The 26472-nt window shown below is 44.0% G+C and overlaps 2 protein-coding genes across 5 annotated transcripts in view; both read right to left on the bottom strand.

Moving 5' to 3' along the window:
* The window catches only part of CNNM3 (cyclin and CBS domain divalent metal cation transport mediator 3), a 33787-nt gene extending 26641 nt beyond the window's left edge, over positions 1-7146 (bottom strand). For all 3 annotated transcript variants that reach the window (XR_009556081.1, XM_060251839.1, XM_060251840.1), the window contains exon 1: positions 5662-7146. Coding sequence is in view for 2 of the 3 variants with exons in the window: in XM_060251839.1 (XP_060107822.1) it covers positions 5662-7123 (1462 nt within the window). In the remaining variant the exon portion in view is untranslated. The remainder of the gene's footprint in view (positions 1-5661) is intronic.
* Positions 7147-17501: 10355 nt separating this feature from the next.
* Positions 17502-26472, bottom strand: part of CNNM4 (cyclin and CBS domain divalent metal cation transport mediator 4) — a 53075-nt gene continuing 44104 nt past the window's right edge. Inside the window, exons 6-8 of one of the 2 annotated variants that reach the window (XM_060251837.1) lie at positions 24695-24757; positions 21436-21623; positions 17502-19176 (exon numbers count right to left, since the gene is read on the bottom strand). In XM_060251837.1, the coding sequence (XP_060107820.1) occupies positions 18970-19176; positions 21436-21623; positions 24695-24757 (458 nt within the window). In that variant the 3' untranslated portion in view covers positions 17502-18969. The remainder of the gene's footprint in view (positions 19177-21435; positions 21624-24694; positions 24758-26472) is intronic. The other variant, XM_060251838.1, reaches the window with a different exon arrangement.

Genomic DNA, 26472 nt, shown 5'->3' on the forward strand with positions numbered 1-26472 from the left:
ATGAAAACGTTGTGAAAGCAACATCACCCCAGAGTCGGAAACGACTGGTGCTTGCACAGGGGACCTTTCCTTTCCTTCTAAAAAACAGTCTACCAGGCTGCAACAGTACCTTTCAGGATGTGCAGACATTATTTGTAAATCGCTCCAATGCATAGACAGGGCTTTTCTGCTTTATGTAGCTATCTATTTTACCTCCATAATTTGCTCTAGCCTACAAAATTGAAATTCTGTGTTCAAGATATTCAAATGCTGAGCCCAGAGATGCTGATTTATGCACACTGAACTTGTTTGCATCGGAATGTAGGAAGAGCCCTGCTGGATTAGTCCAGTAGTCCAGCTATCCAGCGTCCTTCCACAGTAGCCAACCAGTTGCTCTAGAGGGCCAAGAACAGAGCATAGAGGCCAAGACCTTCCCCTGATGTTCCTCCAGGTGACTGAAATTCAAAGGTTAATGGCTTAATGTGGAGGTTCCTCTCAGTCACTACAGCTTGTAGCTACTGATAGACCTACCCTCTGTAAATCTATATAATCCAGTTTTAAAACTATCTATGTCTGTGGCCATTACTACACTATCTAGTGGCAAATTTCACATTTTAATCACTCTCTGTAAAGAAATATTTTCTTCTGTCCATCCTGAACTTACTGCTCATCAGCTTTATTTGCTGGTCTTGAGTTCTAGTATTTTGGAACAGGGAGAAAAACATCTTTGTCAGCTCTCTCCACCCAATGCATAATTTTATAAACCTCTATCATTTTGCCCCTTTGTCATCTCTTTTCCAAAGTGAAAAGTCCCAGATTCTTCAGTCTTTCCTCATAGGGAAGGTGCTCCAATCCACTAATCATCTTGGCTGCCCTCTTCTGTACTTTTTCCAACTCCGTGATGCCCTTTTTGAGATGCAGTGAACTGAACTGCACACAGTATTCCAAATGAGGCCACACCATAGATCTATACAGGAGCATAATATTAGCCATTTTATGTTCAATCCCTTTCCTAATAATGCCTAAAACAGAATTTGCCTTTTTCTCTGCCACAGTACACTGGGTTGACACTTTCATTGAGCTATCCACTATTACCCCATTATCTTTCCCCTTCTCAGTCTCAGCAAGTCCCATTAGCCTATACTTCAAGTTGGGATTTTTTGTCCCAATGTGCATCACCTTACACTTACCAACATTGAACTTCATTCGCCCACTCACCCAGTCTGTGGAGATCCTCTTGGTCACAGGCAGCCTTGGTTTTCACCATCCTGAATAATTTGATGTCATCTGCAAACTTGGCCACTATACTAGTCACCCCTAGTTCCAGATTATTTATGAATAAATTAAATAGTATCTACCCCAATACCAAGCCTCCTGGGACTCCACTATTTACTTCCCTCCATTGTGAGAACTGTGCATTGATTCCTACTCTTTGCTTCCTGTCATTTAATTCAGGTGACACTTTTTAAGCCAGAAGAGAACCAGTTCTCCTTTCCCATGACTGCTAAATTTACTCAGAAGTCTTTGGTGAAGTACCCTGCCAGAAGCTTTGTCAAATTTGTGTTTACTTTGCTTACTTAACTCTGCATGTTTATTTTGTAAAATTTATTTCTGGTTTTCCTCATGACAGCACTAAATATTCAAGATGGATCACATAATTCATAGCCACCTCTCTCAAGTGAGATTTCAGGAGCCCTTTCAGGTGTATCTTTACTGCCAAAAAGGACTAGAAAGTTGATTTAAGATTAAAACAGAGGTTATCTCGGGAAGCTGGCTTCCACAGGAACTCTACTTTCCCTAACTTGCTGCAGAATCATAAAAACATAAGAGAAGCCATGTTGGATCAGCCCAATGGCCCATCCAGTCCAACACTCTGTGTCACACAGTGGCCAATATAGGTATGATGGACCTCAGCTCCATATTTTTATCCAATCCCCTCTTAAAGCTGGCTATGCTTGTAGCCACCAGCACCTCCTGTGGCAGTGAATTCCACATGTTAATCACCCTTTGGGTGAAGAAGTACTTCCTTTTAATCATAACATACATAGCCCTGCCTACAAAACATTACAGATTTAATCTAGCACAACCTTCCATAGTCAAAAAACACCACCAACAAAAAACCCACTTGGGAAATCCATTTAGATATCAAGCCACAATGGTCTACTAATAACTAACCTTCACATGGACCCCAAGCAGTTTTTTATGATAAATAACAGCCAAGTCTCCACCACTGAAATTCAGATTGGGGCAATCTCACAGAGGCTATTTTTAACCTTTCATCCCTCACATACTATTCTGCCAACTTGAAATGGCCTCCTAGAACTGCTATTTGTTCCAACATGAAGTCAATAGTCAAGCTTTATGATTTTCCCCTGAAGGTGACAGGTAGCAACTCCAGGAGCTGTTTTACATCAGAAATACAAGGAAGTTAGGGAAAATAGCAAATCTTCCCCTCCCCAATAAAGTGGGGTCCCAAAGCTACTATCTACCAATGAAAATCACTCGAATTCATTAAAAATCTTCCTAGTGTTTCATGTAATCCAGCCCTAGAATGCTCCTGCATTTTTTTTACTACAGCTCTTCTAGATTTTCAGCCAGATTCAGTTACATATAACTTGATCAGCTATGGATTCCATCTGCACTTCATGCCAGAGGATAACAGAGTTGCTTCCATACTTTGAAGCATATGTCTACATCTCAAGGAGATGGTCAATCTGTATCTAGTCTGTACCACTAACTGGAAGCAGGGGCTTGCATGACTGAATGTTCTACTTAAAAATAAAAGTTTCTTCCCTTGATTATTTTTGATGTATGGAGAAGTATGATCACCTGCTGTGTGAACTAGAGCAGGCTAGACACAGGTGGGCCTTTATCTCCCCCCCCCCCTTTTCTCTCCAATAGGGACCCAAAATGGCATACATCCTCATTGCCCCTCCTCTGTTTTTAATCCTAACAAGAATCTTTCAAAGTATAGGAGGGGTGCAAAGCTTGGTTTCCCAGATCCTAATCTGACATTCTTATCACTATACCATGCCAGCTTTCCAGGTTGAGGGGGGGGGGGGGAGAGAGAGAGTGAGATTCTTACCTTGTGGTATAAACTAATCAAGATTCTTAAACAAGAGCATTTACCCTGCTAACTTCAGAAGAGTCTGGAGTGGCCAAACTGTGGCTCAGGAGCCACATGTGGCTCTTTCACACATATTGTGTGGCCCTCAAAGTCCCCACCACACCATCAGTTGGCTTGGAGGAGGCATTTGTCTCTTTAAATCATTTTTCCAAGCTAAGCCAGCTGGCAGCTTGGAGAATGCATTTAAAGTTGTTTTCTTCCCACCTCTCCTCCATCTATTTACCTGCCTGCCTTCCTGTCTTGCCGCTCTCAAACATCTGACATTCCTGTCTTGAGGCTTTCAAACCTCTGACGTTTAGTCTATGTGGTTCTTATGTTAAGCAAATTTGGCCACCTCTGGTTTGGAACGTACAAAGGGTTTCCAGTGACAGCTTCACTGTAGCTTGTGCAATACATAATTTTTGGAGATACTATTATGCAAACAGCCGCTTGATTGGTCACCTGAGGCAAATAAGGATTGGTTAAGGATGACCAGACAGAGAAGAGTGTCTATACTGGAAGACAGTTCATTGTTTTTTCTGCCTTTAAGGCTGTTGATGTATTATAAACATCCAGTCCAGGTAGGAACAGGCAAGTGGGTTAAGAAATGTTTCATGGGCTAGGACAAATGAGTTTCTCAACTGATTTGCAAGGATGAGGGTCCAGGAACCTGTGGGATTCACCTCAGTGGCTTAACAGGGGCTCCTCACTGAGAACACTAGTCATGCTAGGTGTCTACCTCAGAAACAGACTGCACATCACTGCTAATTCTCCCTCATGATGTGAATCTGAAGGGTGAATGCTGGGTGTGTTTTGGGGTGTACACAGTCGATGAGGAGCAATAGGAAGGCTCAAAAAGCCTAGCCAGCATACCCTGTTAGCTGCACTTCCTAAAGTTCTCTGCCACACATTGCAGATGCTTGGAACCTCTTCCACAGGGCAACTGTTGTGGAAACAATTCCCCAGAGCCATAAAGTTTTAAAATCAGAAAGAAGATCGGCCATCTTCTCAGTACTGTACAGAGTGCCATAAGCAAAGGTAGCATATTCTTGCCCAAGTTACTTATAATCTACATTTTGAAAGTGTGGGTAGACAACAAAAAGAAGGGAAGGTAAAAAGAGATGAACCCAAGAGAGGTACAGCGGAGGATAGGGCTAAATGAAGGGATGGAAAATGTATCTTGAGTTCCTAGGAATCAGCCCTATAGCTGACTGAAGCAGCAGATCAGAAAGAGGCAAGGGAACATTTTTCCAGCCATAGTTAAGACCCATGGAGAAATCAAGACTGTTTACAACATAAATTCTGAAGGGCACTTCAGATGTTCTGGTGCTCTTGCACACAAAAGCTTACAGGAACACTGCATGTTAGTCACGCATGGTGATCTCATACATATCTTTTCCTCCATAGTTTGCCAGCATGCAAACATGTACATAAAGACTGCATACAATAATGTTCACCTGCTCCTCTCATGTGTTCCTGTAAAGGGAACTGCTTTCCACTAAACAACATATTAACTCCAGAAGCTACTCCCTAAGACACAAAGAACTCCCCTTGCTTTACTGAGCTATGAAACTGATGCTGATGTATTTATTTGGTTTACTGCCTCAGGAATCTGATGGCAGAGTGGCAATTATCAATACACAAATAACCCAGGCTTGCTCTTTAAGGAGCAATGCTAATATTGAAACAAATACTTTTATCTCGTGATTACACACGTGATCAGAATAAAACAAACACCTGGCAATGATCTTTGGTTATTAGCTGGCTGAATAAACATTATCACATTTTGCTCTAGGCTCACTCTGCAAGACCAGCAGAGCCATCCTGATAAGGCTCATTACCGAGGGTCCACTTAAGCACCAAGGATAGAACACACTCGGAAAGAAAGCCCACAATATCACAAGCTTCCTTCAGAGACAGTTCAGAAGCTTCAGTGGGTACAAAATACAACAGTGAGACTGTTAACTAGTAAAAGTTAGAGGGACTGAATGTTGCAGGGTTTGAGAGTTAACACTGGTTTCAGATTCACAGGGTTTTGCAAGTCCCCCTGTCATCTGAATTGGATGGCTACAGGTACACAACAGACATGTTAGGCCTCACAATGGATCTGGGAAAACTGAGGATGCTCCCTAGAACAGTGGCCCCCAACCTTTTTGGCACCAAGGACCAGTTTTGGGGAAGACAATTTTTCCACGGACCAGGGGGGGGGGCGCGTACTGGGGTTTTTGCTGCCCCAGGCTGCCCCCACACCCACACCCCGTCCCTGCCCCCCATGGGGGTCTTTAAATGAGGAGTAGGCAAAGGTCTCCGCCTCACTCCACAGCCCGGTTGCTAACAGGCCATGGACTGGTACCAGTCCATGGCCCAGGGGTTGGGGACCCCTGCCCTAGAACACACCCCAAATGCCCCTTTGACTGCACATTAGATAAGACTGGCAGAGGCAGACAACTTTCCATTACTGACTTTCTCATTAAAGAATCACCAGATATGCATTCAAGGAAACCCCAGGGGTCTGTGGAATATAGGGATCTTATCCATATAAAGGAAACATTCTACCCCGAGGGAGTCCAATTTACCTCGCTTGAACTCCTCCAACACAGCATCCAGCTTAGTGTCATTGAAGACAAAGTGAAGCGGGTGGTTGTAGAACTTGATGATGGTACTGAGAGGTGTGCAGTCGTCAGGGTCTACCATGGCCAAATCCTTGACGTAAAGCATGTCCACCAAGTTGGTGCGCTCATCTTCATAGACAGGGATGCGAGTGTAGCCGCTCTGCATGATCATTGACATGTTGCTGAAGTCCAGCACAGCATTTGCATTCAGCATGAAACACTCATCCAGCGGTGTCAGCACATCCTCAACTGTCTTGTTGCGCAGGGCACCTTTGCTGAACTCCTCCCGTACAAACTCATTGTAGGGGTCACTGTTGCGCACCATGTCCAGGATCTTCTCCCGCAGGAGGCATGTACTTGTGTCGTGGTGCAATGCGAGTTCCAGCACCTTGCTGAGCGGTAGCGAGATAGGGAAGGTTAGAAGCATGAAGAGCTGGGTGAGCCAGAGCCCACGGGGGGCCAACAAAAGTCCCCACCGTGAACTGATGGTGAAAGGCAGCACCTCAGCTAAAAGAAAGACCAAAGCGGCCACACCTAGGATAGCAGGCACCAACATTCCCACCGCTCTATAGAAAAGCACTGCCAAGGCAGCATTGGCCAAGGAACTCAGGAGTAGCAAAGAGCAAAGGACAAACGTCCCACGTTGTCTTACAGTCTCCAGAACTTTGGAAGCCTCTCGCTCAGATTCCATACCACAGTCCCGCAGCACGTACAGTTCCACTGGATCCAGCCACAAAGTGCTGAGCTGCAAAACCCGGAGCAAGGCTAAGAAAGCGAGCAGTAAGGCCACGAGGGTGCCCAGAAGCCAGGGTGCCAAAGGAGGGGACAAAGCCACAGCTGCCACCCTCCCACCCCCACCTTCATCTTCTGTCACCAAAATAGAATCCCCAGGAGCAGCTGCAGCCCACTGGTTCCCAGGCCCTGCCAGGCTACAAAGATGATACTGGCCTTGGGTGCCCACAGAGGCCACCTTCACTGTCACCAGCACTGCATATTCCCCAACAGGCAGGATATCGTGCAAAAGCAATTCAGGGGCACCAGTAGGGGAGGGTGTGGAGGAAGAACCCCCTTCAGGAACTGCACAGGAGCTTCCCAGCGGCACAAAGGCCACCCAAGGCCAGCTGTGGTTGCTGAGGCCAGTACCATAAAGGCGCAGGCGAAAGGTGGCCCCTGGGGTAGCCTTGATGAGGCTACCACTGGCCAAGGCTCCCTCTTCCAGGCAGAAACCGAGCACCTTTGGGTGGGGGGACCCAGGCTCCTGGGGGGTCTTGGCCTCTGAGGTCTGGAGAGCCCAGGTCTCCTGGGGAGGTTTGGAGTGCTGAGAGGCCTTGTCAGCTGAATCCTTCCCTTGCACTACTACACAACCCAACCACAACGCAGCAGCCCAACCTAGTAGCAACACCAGCAAACTGCAATTGCCCACCATTGCCAGAGCCAGCAGTAGCTAGAGCTGCAGCAGCGAAAGGCAGCTACTAGGGGGAGTGGACTGGGCAAAGGAAGGTCAGCTGACTCCCCTTCTGGCGCCTCCAACCTTGGCTGTGGACCCCTCCGCCAATACAAGAGAGGGGCTGGCGGTCTCTATCCAATGGGCATGGGCGAGGGCGGGACCAAGGAAGGAAAAAGTGCAAGTTCGGTGACGCCGCGTTATAAACAAGGCGGAGGGAGAAGGAGGGGAGGAGGAGTTGCCTCTTAAAGGAACATCGTCCCTCCATTGTCATGCTTAAAAAGCATCATTTCCACTCTTCAGCGGGGTTTCTATCCGTGTAAACATACGACTGGGGTTTCAGTGTTGGGCAATCTTTCCGTAGTTTTGCAATGGAGGGGGGTACCCCTTTCATTTCCCTGCAGCTAGATCATATTTCCATTCTTGCTTATAAGTACGCCTGATGATTTACTCCGGGGATTTCTCCAAATCCAGTTTTGGAGAAAACTGTGGCTTTGCCCTGCTGCAGCCCGAGTTTATGTATTTTTATTCTGAAGTAAATCCCACTGATTTCAATGGGACGCTGCGAAGTAAACGTAGAATTATCACCTAAGCCTGCTTCTGTATGCATATGTACTTGGCAGTGTTTTCTCTAAACTGAGTTAGCGTGAGCTAGCTCGCAGATTTTTAGCAGCCAGCTCACACATTTTTGTCTTAGCTCAGGAAGGATGACCCCAAAGTACGCTAATTTATGCAGTAGCTCCCAACTTTAATGCCGGTAGCTCACAAAGTAGAATTTCTGCTCACAAGGCTCTGCAGCTTAGAGGGAACATTGGTACTTGGGTGTAAAATTCGTTGAACTAAGTGGATCTTACTCCCAAAAATTTAGGGTTGTTTGAGGAGTCATAAAAATAGGCTAGGGTTACCATCTCCAGGTTAGGAAATTCCTGGAGATTTGGGGGTGTTGCCTGGGGAACGTAGGGAGGGGAGGGACCTTAGTGGAGTATAAAGCCAGAGAGTCCACTCTCCAAAGCTACTGTTTTCTCCAGAGAAACTATTCTTTGCAGTCTGGAGATGAACTGTAATTCTGGGAGATGTTGATAACTGTACTAAGTAGTGTATTTAACAGCACACTGTGCAAAGAAGCATGTATCATGGACTCTCTCCCATTGGCTGCTGTGAAAACGTTCTATACACCCTGTGTAGAGTTGCATTATTGCCAGCAAACAAGCGTTATGTCACTGCAATCCAATACAATTACTTCACTTTAAGCCCATGGAAATCAGTAGACTGAGGCTGGAGTAATTGCCCCGCAAGCAATGGTCATTCATGTGTGATCCATTTTCATATGTGAACCAGCCTCTCCCCACCACCCCTTTTATGGCCATCACATCTGATTTCTGGCAGCCCAGTAGGGTTTTTAAGGCAAGAGACTTTCAGAAATGGATCGCCATTGGCCTGACTTTGCTTGGTGACCTTGTACTCCTTGGTGGTCTCCCATCCAAATACTAACCAGGGCTGATCCTGCTTAGCTTTCAGCCATCAGCCCAGATCGGTCTATCCTGCACTATACTGGTCAGGGCAGGTTACTGCTTGGGAGCACGTGAACAAGCACAGAGATTTTCCAGCTACCATCAACAGCATAAATCCTGAAAGGGAGGGGTTGGGGGCCTATTTAGTCCCTTGTTATGACTAATGGAGCAGAAACAGGTACAACAAGGGACTTTGATGCTCAGTTCTCTGCTTTGCAAAAAAGAAAAAGTGTGCACATCAAAAGAGGTCCCTGCTGTATCAAACTAGTTCCATAGAATTTCCCAGTCAAGTTCATGAGCAGTTTGGTGTAGTGGTTAAGCGTGCGGACTCTTATCTGGGAGAACCTGGTTTGATTCCCCACTCCTCCACTTGCACCTGCTAGCATGGCCTTGGGTCAGCCATAGCTCTGGCAGAGGTTGTCCTTGAAAGGGCAGCTGCTGTGAGAGCCCTCTCCAGCCCCACCCACCTCACAGGGTGTCTGTTGTGGGGGAGGAAGGTAAAGGAGATTGTAAGCCGCTCTGAGACTCTTCGGAGTGGAGTGCGGGATATAAATCCAATATCTTCTTCTTCTTCTTCTTTTGCTTATTTATTTATAATGCATTTCCCTCTCACATGGGGACCCAACAAGGCTTACAATATTGCTTTTCCTTCTTCCGTTTTATCCTCACAAAAACCCCGTGAAGCAGGTTAGGCTGAGAAAGAGTGATGGGCCTAAGGTCACTCTGGGAACGTCATGGCATAGGATCTGAACCTGACTGTTGCAGAATCTAATCACTACACAGAGCTGTTTCTGCAAATGGTTAGACAAGTAAAATAAAGTTTGACACTTGATTTCAATATGGCAGCTCCCCAACTGGTCCAGCCCCTGCCTGGGGACGTTGCCAGAGAAATGGTTGTATATTTCTTGGACCACACAGACCATATCTCCAGTGCAGGATGTTGACATCCCATACTGCAATCCCATACTGAGTTAACCTACTCTAAAACCATGGAAATCTGCACAGGATTGCACTTGGAGTGACTCTCATTCTAATCCATTAAATGGACTCTAATAATAACAACAATAAAGCCACTAGTGCAAAAAGGTATAAGTCCTTTTATTTAAGAGGTGACTATTAGACCCCTCTTAATGATATTGCTAGGGTTTAAAAAAAAAAAAACATTTGGCAATTGGATTGAGTTATTCAAGAACAGCCATTGAAACCCTCTCCCCAGAAATGGGCACAGCAGAATGGCATCTTAATGGTATTTTAAAAGACTAGACTTTAGATTTTTGAGTATCAATGCTCTGTTTTGACCAGAGGAACCACCTGACAAACTTTCTCCAGACTATGAAGAAAATTCCAGTACCTGATCTTTCTCCATGCAAGAAGCTACCAGCAGACAGGTATGGAAAGCTAGCAAAAGATAGGCCATTGCCCATCTATTTTGTTACCTAATCACAAACAAAAATGATATTTCTAAGCAATGTGAGATACAGATACAGCGCATGAAGCTGCTATATACTGAGCCAGACCACTATCAGGGTTCATATTGACTATTCTGATGAGCTGCAGCTACACAGAGTCTCAAGTGGAAGTCTTTCATATCACCTGACTCTTTTAACTGGAAATTCTGGTGGGTAAGCCTAAAAGGTAAAGGTAGTCCCCTGTGCAAGCACCAGTCGTTTCTGACTCTGGGGTGACATCGCATCACAATGTTTTCATGGCAGACTTTTTATAGGGTGGTTTGCCATTGCCTTCCACGGGGTGAGCCTAGGCCCTCGCATGTCTGCGATTTTGATTTGTTTGAGTTTGTGGATGTTGCATCTCACACTTTTGCCAATTACAAAGGAGGGAGAAAGTGCAAAAAAGGCTTGGCAAACATTGCATACATTTTTTAAAAAAATAATAATGTAGTTGCAGTGACTGATCTAGGAGTATGATTCTTTCTTACATATGAGAGGTCCTGGGTTCAAATTCTCGATAAACACTGCTTGGTGGCAAGGGATGCTTGCAGCAGGGTAATTTGGATTTGGGCAGGTTTATTTGCCATGGCCTGAGCACATGCTTTATCTGTTGGTGATCTCAGTTCCAGTCTTTCACATCTCCAGTAAAAACAAGGATCTTCTCCCTGGTACCTGGGAAACCAGCCAGGAGTTCTGGACAGCCATACATTGCTGGCGGTATTGTAAAGGAGAGTATATTGAAATATTTATAAATCATGGGGGGAAGGATCCCTGGATCATTGGGATCTCAATTTTCAGTTGCCTTGAATTGCACACTGAAATTGTTCACAGACAAACCAGGGGAATGTTTATCACACCCAGAAACACTGGTTGAGTGCTCCCTGCTAACTATTTTGGTCTACTAATGGTTGTCATATTTTTTTTTTCAGTTGGATGATTTCCAGTTGTTTTTGCTTCTTGTCCAAAGCATGCCAAGCCTACCACCTGATAGTTGCCACACCCTGTGTCTCTTAAAGTTAGCATTCAACACAGGACACTGAAAAAGAAGCCCAAAGATCACAGCTTGAGAGACTTTTTAAGAAACCCCAAGATCCAGCCCGATGAAAAGTTATGGAGAACTCAAATGCTAGCCCACTCCACTGCCTTATTTTGTTCAGTCTTAATAAAATATTTACATGCTTTTGGTTGCTGGAACCTCCTAGTTATATTCTCCATTGTTGAAGGCATTTTCTTGTATGTGTGTAAAGTGCCATGAAGTTGCAGCTGACATGGTGAGTTCATAGGGTTGCCAGATCTGTGTTGGATAATACCTGGAGACTTTGGGGGTGGTTCTGGAAGAGGGCAGGGCTTGGGGAGGGGAGGGGCCTTAGCATGGTACAATGCCATAGAGTCCACCCTCCAAAATTGTCATTTTCTTCAAGGGAGTTGATCTCTGCCAGCTGGAGATCAGTTGTAAAAGTGGGAGATCTCCAGGCCCCACCTTGAGGCTAGAAAGACCTACTAGCTCAGCAAGGGCCACATGTACCTGCTGATGTAACCTTGAATCAGTCACAAGTTCTCCCAGAGCTGTTCTGCTCAAGCTCCACCTACAGGTGCCTTTTGTGGGGAGAGGAAGGGAAAAGAGAGTGTAAGCAGCTCTGAGACTTTGAGGGAAGGGTGGGATATAAATCCAATCTCTTCTTCTTTCAAGGCAAGTGAGAAGCAGAGGTGGTTTGCCAGTGCCTTCATTAGTGGTCTCACTTCCAAGTACTGACTCTGCTCAGCTTTTGAAATCTGGTGAGATTATACTATGCTGCCTTCCCTCCCTGCCATTAGCTTACTGCCTATGTTTGTTTATTGTTCAATGACTGGTGCTATACCAGTTTAAAAACAGATAGTCCCTTCTGTTGCTTAAAGGTGTGCTAAACAGAGCACAGTGTCAGCTATTCCAACTGAACTTCCCCACTGAAGCTTGTGAAATGAAAGACTGATCACTGCACAGTGCTTTAGTATTCATATACATATATTTACATGCATGTATTAAATAGAGACATCTGTGCTCCTTCACTCCTAGAGGCCCAGGGAAAGGGTGTCAACTTTACAATCTCTAATTCTTTACAATGCAATCCTAAACAGTGTTGGCAGTGCATAAACCCACTGACGTCAACAGACGCAGAGGGGTGTAACTCTATTTAGGACTGAACTGTTTTATAATAGTGTTTTATAAGGACAACCACAAATCTCCTCTAAAACCAAAAGAAAGACAGTGATTCATTGGGAACATAAAACAGAAAAAAACAGGATGGTCTCTGTTGAATAGGGGCCACTGGATAAGGTTGCCAGGTCCAGCTAAGGAAATATCTGGGAACTTTCGGGGTGGAGCCAGGAGACTTTGGGGATGGAGCCAGGAGCAAGGTTGTGACAAGCATGATTGAACTCCAAAGGGAGTTCTGGCCACCACATTTAAAGGGACCGCACACTTTTCAAATGCCTTCCCTCCATTTGGAAATAATGGAGGATAGGGGCACCTTCTTTGGGGGCTCATAGAATTGGACCCCCTGGTCCAATCTTTTTGAAACTTTGGGAGTGGGGCGCTGAAGAGAGGCACCAGATACTGTGCTGAAAATGTGGTGTCTCTACCTAAAAAAAAACAAAAACGAGCCCCACCAGAGCTCCAGATATCCATGGACTGATTCTCCATTATATCCTATGGAGATAGGACTCCATAGGGAATAATGGAGTGCCCAGCAGACATTTCCCTCTCGCCCCGCTTTCTAATAACGCTGAAGCGTGAGGAGGGCCTGCAAATTATGGGATCCTCTGCCCCCAACTGGGGATTGGCAACCCTACCACTGGAGTGTGTTCAAACTTAAATCAGTGCAAAATGGAGACAAAACAGGATGATCAAATAAGAAATAAAACATTCTACTCAGCTTCTGTGATGTTTAAGTGCATCTTGATCAGCAGAAATCAGCAGGTAAACATTTTCAGGGCCTGGAGTTAGTTTCTGCAGATAAGCAGCTGTCAAATACAGGGCTGCAGGGGGCATTAAAAGACTTGGCAACCCTAATACAGTGTGCTCATGAATGTTAAATTTCACTGATTTCAGTGCAACTCACTTTCCAGTCAGTTTGTGTAGGATCACAGCCTTCTTGTCCCAGATATTAACAAGGATACTAATTCAAAGGCTTTGAAATAATCACCAACATTTCCCATTACACTTTGATTTGATAATATTTATTTCATAATTTTTTAAAAAGAATCTCTTCCCCTTGGGAGCTAGGATCTTAAGTTTAGTGTTTTGGTTTTTTTTAAATCAGAAAAAAAATAAATTACATCATGTTCACCCACAAAGGGGAAAATGTTCAGAAACCACTGTGCTTTCCTTAGGAATAATAATAATTCAAAAGGGGGAAATAAAACCCAAACAAGAATACCCCCCTCACAAAACAGAAATTTAAAAGTCAGACAAAAAGCTGTGAAACACATGCACAGTCAAATTAAGTTAAAGCTGTTTTAAAAAGCACAAAGATTCATTAAGGTATCGCTGCCCAGGAATAAGGGAGAACCAGGAAGAGGAAGCCAGTCCCCTGCTGTAGGTGGTTTCCTGCATTGTTTTCTAAAAAGGTTACACAATAATGGAAGGAACAGCCCTCCCCCTTGATTTCCAGAATCAAGTATTGCTGTCAACAAACCCAACATTTAAAAAACGATTCTGTTAAGTCAAATGAAGGTTCAAAGAATAAGGAGGAAAATGCTGATGGCTTAGCCTCAGGCCTCAAAAAGGCTGGAAAAGAATTTGTTATATTAAAAAGATATCCAGACTATATTCACTCAGAAGTGCCTTATTTTATTTTCATGTGCCACCTGTTTTAATTTTTTACTATGGCTATACAAAGTAGAGTTGTCAGCTCTGGGTTGGGAAACTCCTAGAGATTTGTGGGTGGAGGCTGGAGTTCGGGTTTGGGGGTGGGGGGGAGGAACATCAGTGCTCATTGGCTAATATCCATTCAGCCCACCTTCCAAAGTGGTCACTTTTTCAAGAGAAATGGAGCACTGTTATCTGGAGATCAGTTGTAATTCTAGGAGAAATCCAGGCCCCACTGGGAGACTGACAACCCTTTTAGAAGTCCTAAAAGATGGAAGTGGCCTAAGCCTCTTTGAGGTGGCCTGCCTAGTCTAGATATGTAGAAGAATGAGGCAGTAAAATTGTAATATACCGCAGCGCAGGTGGGATGGTTGCATATTTAATGTCTCCTCTTACATTAAAAACATAAACGCCCTGCAAGGAAATACTAGTACATCAGAGAATGATCTAAACTCACTGTCTTCTGGCTTCTCTTCCCATACTAGCTTTCAAATTCTGGGCAGTATTTTTTCAAGTCCAGGAGCTTCTGCAGTCCAAACTTGTTCAATCTGCTCTCCCATCTCTATCCACCTCATTCTGCTGCATGTGTAGACTAGGCCACTGTCACAGCGCTAGTCAGGACATAATGCCAGCTATACTTTTTGGCAGACAGTTCAGGTTACAGCTGACCCAAAAAGGGCTTGTAGACTCCCTCAGAACCTGGTCTCCCAGTAGGCTTTGTACTCTCCTGACCATCTGTTGAGCCAGGAAGATGTCCTGACCTTATAGTTCCAACTAACAAGAAAGTCTAGCCCAGAGGTGTCAAACATGCGGCCCAGGGGTTGGATCAGGCCCCAGGAAGACTTCTATCAGGCTTGTGAGCAAGTCAGCCGCTTTCTTCCTCTCTCTTGCTTCCTTTTGCATCACAGCTTGCTTTTCCAGGCTTGCTCAATCACCTAGGAGCTACAAAGCAAAGCCTCTATTTTCTCCATTAGCTGAGGCCCCTCCCTTGGGGAGGAAGGAGGGAGAGCTTGCTTTGCCAGGCTCTCTCAATCACACAGCAGTACTACTGAGCCAAGCCTTTCTTTCTTCTATTGGCTGAGGCTTTCCCCCCTCCTGGTCCCTGGGGAGGGAGGAAAAGAGCCAGAGCTTCCTTGGCCCAGTTCCCTCGATCCCACAGGAGAGATAGAAAGAAAGCACTTAAAAAAAAGCACTTCTGTGTCCTTTATAAAGTTTGTATCTTCACTTCCTGGCATTACATTTTATGACATACATGGCCCAGCCCAACAAGGTCTCATTTATGTCAGATCCAGCCCTCATAACAAATGAGTTCAATACCCCTGGTCTAGCCTATGATTGTTCTTCCAATAGTAGCTTGATCTGCAGAAATCAGATACATGGAGATACACATAATAGATGTCTGTGACTCAAGCTACAGTGAAGGGAATGGCTAAAGATAATGGATGAAATTTTGGCAACCCCCATTTCTAACTCCATGGACAGGGAACTGGGATGATGAGAGTATAATGGGGTGAAATGTGAGTTTGCCCACAGCTGTGCTGAGAATTCATTCAGCACATTATGGAATAGCTAGGATTTGAAACCAGGGCTTTCCACCCATGCTCAGCATCCCAGTGTCCTGAGTTTTGTTCTACAAAAGGAATTTGAAAGCTGTTTCATTTTAAAATGCACCTCATCTGTTTGAGTCTCAAGTTTATTTCAAACACTACAAAATTCCCACAGATGATGATTTATGGGCTGGCACCAACACTATCACTTAACAGAATGAGTCGGTCCTCATTAAAGAATTTGGGGGTACTTCTAAGGGCAGTAAAATTGGAATTATTTAGGTATCATATTCTTACTGCCAGGGAGAGGGGCCCTACTTAGATTTTCTATCATAGGCATAAAAATGTCTGTATTACACATTACGCACAAAACTGTTTTCCATGAGGAATTCCTCAGTGTTTGAAGCATCTCTGTTATGGCACATTCATTTCATGAAACAACCTGGAAGAAAATACACTCATCCAGCTGTGACCATAACTATCATGGGGGATAAAAATCAGCATAGCCCTCCCATCCACTAGGAACAAACACGATCCATCACATAGCAAATTAAGTGCACAAATCCTCTCCAAACCCCCAGTTTGGTACATGGGAAAATGCAATGATGGAAACAGTTCTTCATTATAGAGTTTCTCTCTCCATTGTGACTTTTGATTATGCCACACCAATTATCAGATTTTTTTCCCCACCACACAAACGGCAAGCCAACTGTGTTAAAGCTGACTTTGATTTGCTGCTGTCCTCAACTAAAAGACACAAGTGGCCAGCTTTGGGTAAAAAACAGAACAAAATTAATTCTTACACAATGTGAAAAAGAACTGCCTACATATCTGTGTTGCTGCATGAGTTAGTGTTCTGAGTCTGCTTCCTGATTGGAAGGCAAACCCTGAATAGTAATTCATCTAGAGATGCAAAGGGGAATTTCCTCCAATGGCAAGTTAATTCAGCCATGTCTCTACAGCTGGGAATGAATGAATTATGCAATCATACTTGAGGCAGGGACACCCCAGAATTAATGCCCCCAGTGAAGAACAGCAAATGACCTTGAGTGCCAGTACAAGCCTTTTCTCCTCTTTTGAGCTCCTTCTGTCCCTGAAATCTGTTCGTAGTCAGAACATTTGCTTAGACACATGGACACAAATGGCAGTGAATCAGTGCACCTGATCTGCGTTTGAAGACAGAAACAATATTTTAAAAGTGATGGAGGCTAACCAAGAAAGCCATAAATTTCTCCTCTCTCTGGTGTCCTGGGATTAGCTCTGATAAAGCAGTGTTAGGTATGATTCAGTTTAAAGCTGAGAAAAGCTAGCTATGTTAGGTGCCAATTGGTTAGTACCACTGACATCCCCAACATGCCTCTTTCCCATGTCCAGAGACGTTCTGTAACTGGCTTTCAAATGATGATGCATTTTGTTTAGTAAGATGTATAGTGAATACACACACACCTTACACAACAACTGGACAATTCACCTTAGGTATGAGGAGCAACCTGACAACTTTACATTCTGGTATGTATATGCCTGCAACAGCTCTTACAAAGCAAGCTTTGTACCATGTGTCCAGATCCAGAACCTCCCACAAACACTCCTAAAATTCTGCCCCCCTCTCTGGGCAAATGTCAGAAATGAACAAAAAAATTCTTGGGCCAGCTGACCACTATCTGCTGACTCTATCAATTTCCTGGCTTTTAAAGACAGAGAAAGCTACACACTGCCTAAAGCCTCTTATGAGAAACTGACAGCAATGACCAAGTCAAGGGATGTGAATGCAGAATTCATCTAAGTATTGCTAAGATATAACCATATTATATTTGACTACTAGCAACTCATGTGGGTGTGACTTGATTCACCATATGGCAAACAATTTATCCAGAGTAACAACCCAGCACTGTTTTCCCACCATAAGTAAAGATTGTACAATTCACTCTGTTTTCACAGATGCTGAAGAAGAATGTCTCCATTTAGCTATACAAATAAACCAAGATCTATTTAGACCCAAATCCAGCCTAACGGGGATGAAACAAACAAATTTATTACAATTATGGCCATATATTCAAAGTCATCTCCAAAAGATGCTAAAAGTCCTGCACTGGACACTCCACCTGCCCTATAAGCACATGAAAGGCTGCAGCCCACATTCTCAATGCTGCACGCAACCTCATGTGCCCAATGCTACCCAGAATTGGATCCCACCCACCCCCCAGTTCTGGGACTACCAGCAGATCTGTCAAGGATCCTTACACTCTATTTTGAAATTAAAAGTCTAAGGATTCCTATTCTGGAGTGGTCTACATCTGCAACAGAATGAGACATCCCATGGGGATAGAATGGGTTGTAACGTTAGACTGCTTCTAGAGGGCATATTTTAAAAAATGCTCTCATATTTAAAAAAAAAAAATCCTCCCTGCATGTAGAAAAGTACCTATCAAGGGAAAGGTTTCAACCCTGCTGTGCTGAGCCTTTTTTTGGCAGAGTGTTCAAAAACATGCAGGGACAAGCGGAACCGTACATTCAACCACCTCAGGAATCAATCATTTCCCTGTTGCTCATCTGGTCCAGCCTTGTTATGATTCCTTGAGATGATTCTAGCCTGAAACTGAGTGTGTACTGAGAAATATCACTCCCCAGCAACGGAGCTCTTGAAGAAGGCAGGTGAGGAGGATGGACCTCCACCCATCTTCAAACCCCTGCACAATGTCTCTCCAGAGTGATGCTCACAAACAAAACAAAACTGAACAAAAAAGAGAGAAGAAGAAGAACATTGTAACCCCAGACAACATACAAGAATCAGAACTTCCTGAGATGGGCAGATGATTCCTGCCTGTCAGCAGACTTCTGCTTGTGTCGTGGTAGCCCACAGCCACGGCTTTCATCTCCTCCTGGCAAGGTCTGTCTGTGCAGCCTCTGTACCTGTTCACTGAGACAGGGAACAACCCCCTCCCCCCATGAGTGCTCTGTGGAAGAGGGAACCAGAACTGGACCAACTCTGGAACCGGACCGTTGCCTTCCGAGCGTGCCAGCTATGAGATTACTTATCTCCATTTTCTTCTGTTTAAATGAAAAGCCAGCATAGGAAAAAAACTCAGCAGCAAGCAAGCTCCCTTTGGAAATCCTCGTGGATCATACAGTTCTGATGCTCCAGAAGCCAGGATTCCCTTTAGCATCCAGAACCTGTTAATTCTTCTCATTGGCAACTGTGCAGTTTCCTTTCCTAGTTGGCCTGTCTTTATCCTATCAAGCCCAATCCTGCCTGGAAAGTGGAGGGGTGTGTGCCTTTGAGAGAAAAGCCATTGAGATTTGCAGGGGAAATGCCTTCCTCTTCTCCCTGGCTGCATCCACTACCTGACATTTGTAGTTGCATGACCAAAATTCTCTCGTGGGCACTGGATGTTTTCCCCACCCTCCCCACTTTGCTGTCTTTGGAAGGGAAGGACTGGGGCGAGCTGGCCGAAACCTGGTCACCAAAGGGCCAGGGTCAGACAACTTCATCTGGAGAGCTGTGGTTCGTCTTGGAATGCTGGCAGTTCTTCTCATTCAAGAGGCTAATCACTTCATTGGATGTTGGGGTTTCCTTTGCGGGCAAGGTGGTGTCCAATTTGGGGGTACCATCTCCATCAGGAGACTGGGGGCAACTCTCCAAGCGGGAAGCCATGAGGCCATTTTGGTACTGAAGGCGTGTGATCTGCCAGGCAAAGAAATGACAAAAGATAAAATAACAAATGACAAAAGATAACTGCAGTGTGTTCAAAGGTGGCAAACGTTTCAATCTGTATAATGAGTCTGTATACATACAACTTGACCACTGAAGGCCTTTTAAAGACAAAATGCATTGGGTCACATTGGTTTCCACTTGTGTTTTATGTATTTTTATTTGTAATGAGGCTAATTTTAAATGATTAAACACTTTTAATCATTTAAAATAAATGTATTTTTGATAACACTGAAGTTATAGAGATTGTTTTAAACAAAAGGACCTAAATTACACTGTTTTAACAAAAGGCCCTTTTTGGTTCTCTATTTCAATATTTTTGGGTTTCCCCCCCTTCCTTTTCATTTCTTTCTTGAACAGAACAATAACAAAACAATTGCTTCAGGGACAACAGTATTACACACTCCACATCCATTAGATTCATCTCTCTCTCAGCATAAATGCAGTGTAGTGGTTAGACTGTCGAAAAAAGATCTGGGAGATCCCAGTTCAAATCTGTGTGCTCTGCCATGGAAGCTTGCTGAGTGGCATCAGTCACCATCTCTCAGTTTAACCTACCTCACGGGGTTGTTATAGTGAAGATAAAACAGAGGAAAGGAGAATGCTCTTGTAAGTCTCTTTGGCCCTCAACTTGGAGAATTAAGTGGGGCATAAAAAATCTAAATGAATACATAAATGACTTCAATTGACTTTGAATGGTGTAACTCTGCTTACAACTACACCTCATCAATCTCTCTCTCTCTAATTTCTATTTAGGCCTTCTTCCAGGAAGTTCATGACAGTGCATATATTTCCTGATCCTCCATTTTAAGCTCAAAATAACCCTGTGAGGCAGGTTTAGTTGAGACAGGGTCACCCAGTGAGCTTCATGAAACAGTTGGGGTTTGAACCTGGGTCTCTCCTGAGCTCCAGCCACTATACCACTGAAAAAAACAACTGTGTAACAAAACAATAAACATTTTCAAGAATTTTATAAACCTTCAAAGTCTTTGTTCTATAGTGATACCAATACATAGTACAGACAAAAATATTTCCAAAAAAGGAGTAGGTTCCACTATAGAGCTATTTACATTCAAAGATCCAAAAATGTTCATAAGAGACATTTTGTCAATCGTTCACGTTCATAAGAGAGTCATTCGTTCATTCTTCCTTATGAATTTCTCTACGTGGAATCCAATTGTACTACATAATTCTCTATTCAATCGTAATGAATGATTTGACTTTTGTAAGATACCTTTTAGGATGAAATATGTAACACCTGTTGTCTCCTTTAAAATGGGGAATGTTACAGGATGAGTAATGAGCTTGTGCCTAATGAGAATTGTATGAAGAAGTCTTAATTGACGCCAATTGGTTTGTATCACAGGTATTTTTTTTTTACTGTACCATCTCTTGCAAGGAATTCCTTTTAATATAAGGTGTTGCATTTTATATAACAGATTGGCTCTGTGAAAAAGCATTTGTTGCGAAATGTGGTCCATTAGTCGACTGGCACGTAAGGAAAAGGAGCCTTGAGTGCCAAAATTACTAAGGAAGTTGGATTCTACACAGAGAAATTCATAAGGAAGAATGAATAAATGACTACGTGTCTCTTATGAACATGAACGACCAACTAATTGTCTCTTAGGAACATTTTTGGATCTTTGAATGTAAATAGCTCTGTAGTGGAACCTACTCCTTTTTTTGTTACACAGTTGGTTTTTTTCACTCTGTGATATACTGTGTTGCCACTTTGCTTGTTGACTACACCACTCTGGCTGTCTTCCCTCCTCCCTCATCATATATGTGGCGCTTATGCAATATTTCTCCATTTGGGAAGCTAATCCCAACTTCTCCAGCACATGTCCACTATGGTGCCCCACTACATTCTTGGTCATTTTCCTTTCAAACATGACAGTGTTGGCTAGGAGGCAGGAAACAGAACCGTGGTAGAATCAGGCCCCAAGAAGCTTCAGATGGTTTCTGTATGTGGAGAGTTCCACTCATCTCAGACCACGTTTTCTCTGAGTCGGCCAATCTCCCTCTGGGCTGCAGGCGGGGTGCTCACATGACTGAGCACATTTCCATTTAAAAAAAATACAAATCTGGACACAAAAAACTACAGACCGAAGAATTCCACATGCCAGGAAGGTCTTTTCTTTGGAGGGGCATTCAGTCAAAGCAGCCCACTCCACAATGAAGTGGTACAGCTGCTTTGCTACCTCAGTGAGAAGTGAGAAGGTTCTGTCTCACCTTGATATATTGCAGGTCCATGAGAGCTCGAACACTGAAGTCAGAGAGATACTGGGAGCTGGCACTGGAATTGATCTGGTTGTTGCTGCCGCTGAAGGTGGAGGAGATGGAATCAGAGCGCTCATGATAGCACAGCGATGCCGAGCGATTCAGGTTACTCATGTGGGAAGGGGAGCGCACCTCTGAAACTAGACATGAAGAATGAGTTGGGAGGGATGCCATTTTGCTAGTTCTCCCCTCTTCCATCTACCTTTGTTTTCCCCCCACCATCTATTGAATCTTCTCTCTTGTACATAAAAAGATCCTTTCCAAGATCAGTTGAAAAGTTTATTTATAACAGCCTAAGCAAGTAAGAGGGCATATTAAAGATGGAAGGATATATTTCAAAATTGGGTTAGCTGATCTTTTTTTTTTAATTGTCCAAAATATGACTCTATGCATGTTTATTCAGAAAAAAGTCCTGATTTCGTCTGGACTTATTCTCAAAGGCAAGAGCACAGCACTGGAGCCCTTCAGAATCATAACAGATGGGAAGAGGGCTCTTACTTTGCAGAACAGTCCTAAACACTGTTACCACCACCCCCCCAGTCCAATAAAGTCAATGGGCTTAGAAGGATGTAACTCTCTTGTTATTTTAGAAACAGATATTCTGGAATAAGAATCAAAACTTACTGTAAGAAAAAAGTGTTAAAATACATTAAAATATAAACATGACAAAAAACATTCTAGTAACCAAAAGAATAAGGGGAATTAAAACCTTGAGAGCAATCAGCAGGATAAAAGCAAGGGTAAAATGACTATCAACATAATCACAAGCCCATTGGAAAGAGGATGGCTTCCATTTGCAATCTGAAAAGAAACAGAGGGTGCAGCCAGATGTTCATACTGGGGAAGGGAGTTCCAAAGTTTTTCTACCACCACCAAGAAGGCCTCATGACGCGTGGCCTGGCCACCTGCCAGAGCTATGGCAGCTGCAAAACAGAGTGCAGCCTCTCCACTTGAACTCCACCTAGTGGCAGCCACATGCTAGAAAAGGTGATATTTGCATCTTCTGAACCCAAACCATTGATGGCTTTACAGGTCAAAACCAACATTTTGAACTGGTACTGGAAGCTACACTGGAGGCAAAGGAAGTTGAATCAAAAGTTTCCAGGAACGTTTTCCAAAGGCAGCCCTGCACATTCAGCCTATTTGTCAGTGTGGCTAAGTCAGGTTTCTTCAAAAAGGGTTGCAGTTGAGATATCAGCCCAGGTAGGTTGAAGGCAGTTCTGGCCGCAGCCATTGCCAAGACATCCAGGAGCAAGACTGGATCCAGACATAACCCCAATCTATGAATCCAGGCTTTCATGCACCATATGATCCTTCCCAGCTCTTGCACTGATCTGCAGGGTCTTGGACTTCTGTGGGTATTTGTGGTGTTAACTTATGGATGCTAATTTTTCAAAATTATTATTATTTAGTCATTTTCTATCTCGTGTAGATAAAACTTTGTTGGTCTTAAAGGTGCCATTGGACTCCCACTTTGTTCTGTTGCTTCAGACCAACAAGGCTGCCCCCCTGGATCTAGCTGAATAGATGGTAACAGGAATCGAAGCAAATTAAGGATACTGACACTCCATATGGGTGAATATAGTAGGGCAGCCAAATAATTGGACATCCGTTGCCTCAACTGAAGGCCTGGTAGAACAACTCCGTTTTACAGGGCCTGTGGAACTGTAATTGGTCTTGCAGGACCCTGATCTCAGACAGCAGCACGTTCCACCAGATGGGGGCCAGGGCAGAGATAGCTGGAGATGAAAATGGGGGTCCAGTGGCACCTTTAAGACCAACCAAGTTTTATTCAAAGTGGGAGCTTTCGTCTAAATGTGCATGCACACAAAAGCTCATGCTCTGAATAAAACTTGGTTGGTCTTAAAGGTGCCACTGGACTTCCTTTTTCATCTATCCAGCTGTTAGGGTTATCATCATGTAAATATATTTCACCATCTTTAATTGTTTCAAAGTATTTATTGTAATGACTTGTTTTTAATGTTTTATATATTTGATGTTACCTGCCCTGAGCCCATATGAGGAAAGGACAGGATATAAATTCAACAAAATAAGTAGATGATAAGTGGACTGGATGATAGACGATGGATAGATAATGATAGACTGGAAGACAGACAGAGAGATAATAATCTTGGAGATTTGTTTTTCCCTAGGTAGAATAAAATCATTATTTCATTGTGATTATCATTCAACCTCCGGCCAGGAAGTTACCGATCACTCAACAAAGGTCATGTCCCAATCAATTTTGCTTCCAAAGCTGAGAGTGTGAGAAGGCAAATGCTTTCTGTTGGGAGTCTGCCATCAGGCTTCCATCAGAAGCATCGCAACAGAACAAAGCTTACAAAGATACAGAACCAAGTAGCCCCCGGCACACAATCCCACCAAGCATGCAGGCAATTTGCAGAGAGGGACAAGTGTGCTGGCTTCATTCCCTCATCACTGGCTCATCAGTACAGTGTGAATGAACAGAAGATGTGTCCACATGTCTACACCTTCCCTGTGATGGGGACACTGGTATCCCAACCTTCCTGTAGCACAAGGAGGCAGCATACACATGGATGCTTCCTCTGCATATTCACAACATACAGACCAGCTGGCAATCATGAGGAAGCAGGGTCTGCTCTCCTTCTCTGTGCACTGACTGAACACAGAGGGGTCATGAGCTTGGGGCTTATGGAATCCATTGACAAGCAATGGAAACTCACAAGAAACAATTGACGCAGCACCAGATAAGCAAGTGTCTCCCTCTTGCCACAATTGTTTGTTCTTCCTCATTAGCAAAGCTCCCAACTTTTCTTCACATATGTGTTTTTTTTTTGTGTGTGGGGGGGTGTTTCTGCCAGAAATAGCAGGCATAAGAAAAGTGGTTTATAATAAACCATTAATCAACCACATTTCTGTTCTCCTCTGAGATGCTCAGGGAGGTGAATACAAAAGAGCTTCCTCTATCTTATCTTCACAGCACCTCTAAAAAGCAGAGGAGGGAAACCCTCAATCAATTCCATTGGGCTGACAATTTCCTTGCAGGTTTCAAGAATGAGAGTGATGCCAAATTAGCATTTCTCTTCCCCCTTGTTCTGTATCCCTGGCAGAAGGCAATGCAATCCCAAAGTATTGAATCAAAGCAACCCAGCTGCAGAATGAAGGCCAGGCAAGGGGTTAATCTGGTTAGAGATGTGCACCTCTCACGACATGCACATGTGTGGTTTACCTGTCACCTTGGAATACAAGGACCCTCGCTGTATAGACTGGCGGTCAAGTTTGACTGGTGGGGCTAGACACAAAGACATACACAGTGAAGGACCAGATGAAAAGCAGGTGCAAAATGAGGGTAACACAAAAAAAGAACCTGTCCCACATATGTAGCAAAAATAATTATGGTTGATTCAAAAGGGCAGTTTGTACAATGGGCTAGCTGCTGGCACATTTTTGTGCTGAGCCTGCCTGCCTTGGTGGGATGGGGATATAAATCCCATTAATAAAATAAGAAATAATAATAAATGAAATGGTACCCAACACAAATGTTACTTTCTCTGATGCCGTTTGGGATGACTAGCCCTGCCCTATGCGGGATGCTTCCAAATCTGCCCAATGCACACCTGTTTGCTCACTGCAATTCTAAATGCTGGACTTGTGCCCTCTACTGGTCATTTATGAAAACCTCACCTTGCATCACAAGACATGGACAGGAGCTCCCTTAATCCTAAATTTGTATTAATAATGGCTTTATCTTGACCCCTCCTGTCTTTACATATGGCAAAACTGACAATGTGGGAAGGGAAGCAACAATGAGACAGCAGCAGAGCAGAAGAATCACTGACATTCAGCTACTGGCAGCTTCCCACATTACGACCATTGGGCTGTTGCTGCAAACCACTCTCCAAATTAAAAAATGTAACCTGCAGAAGATTTTATATCCCCTCCTCTTGCCAGCCTTTGTTCCCCCTTTTATAACATGGCCTGCAAGTTATCACTTGATTATCTCACTATGTGCAGCTTCCATAAGAGCATAAAATGTGCCTTGGGAGATCAACAGATGCCATATGAACATATGAAGCTGCCTTATACTGAATCAGACCCTTGGTCCATCAAAGTCGGTATTGTCTTCTCAGACTGGCAGTGGCTCTCCAGGGTCTCAAGCTGAGGCTTTTTCACACCTATTTGCCTGGACCCTTTTTTGGAGAAGCCGGGGATTGAACCTGGGACCTTCTGCTTCCCAAGCAGGTGCTCTACCACTGAGCCACCGTACATCTAGTCCAGCAACCTGTTTTATGTAGTGACCAACCAGTTGCCCTGGAGGGCCAACAAACAGTGTAGAGAGGCCAAGGCTGTTTCCTAGCATTGGTACTGAGAGGCTTGTTGCCTGTGTACGGGGAAGTTCCCTTCAGTCACTATGGCTAGTAGCTACTGATGGATCCTTCCACTGTGAATCTATCTAATTCCCTTTTAAAGTCCTCCATGTACATGGCCAACGCTATGTCCGGTGGCCATGGATTATACAATTGAATCACTCATTAAATCACTCACAGGTTAAATAGCACTTCCTTTTGTTCATCCTGCATTTCTTTCTGTCTGTTCTGTGCTTCTCTGGGGGCACAGTAAAGGCAATATTTTGCACTGCAGTTTTGGGGTGCCATTAAGGATTGAACAGTCCCCTCCAGGCAGTTCTCTCCTGCACATGGAGATTTGTACCTATATGTCTAGTGTATTTTTCACTTGCCCTTTCTCCAAGGAGCTCAGGCACATATGACTCTTTCATGTTTCATTTTATCTTTACAATCGCCCTGTAAGGAAGGTTAGGCTGAGAGTGTGTGACTGGCCAAGGCCATCCAACAAGCTTCATAGGGAAGCAGGGATTTGAACCCAGGTCTGCCAGCTCCTAGTCCAGAGCTTTAACCGTTTCAGTGCCTACAGATTTTTCACTAAAGCAATTATCAATGCAAATTTTAGATCAAAGGAGCTGCCTCATGTTTGTGACACAGTTTGAAG

Source organism: Heteronotia binoei, chromosome 12 (genome assembly GCF_032191835.1).
Source record: "Heteronotia binoei isolate CCM8104 ecotype False Entrance Well chromosome 12, APGP_CSIRO_Hbin_v1, whole genome shotgun sequence".
NCBI lineage: Eukaryota > Metazoa > Chordata > Lepidosauria > Squamata > Gekkonidae > Heteronotia > Heteronotia binoei.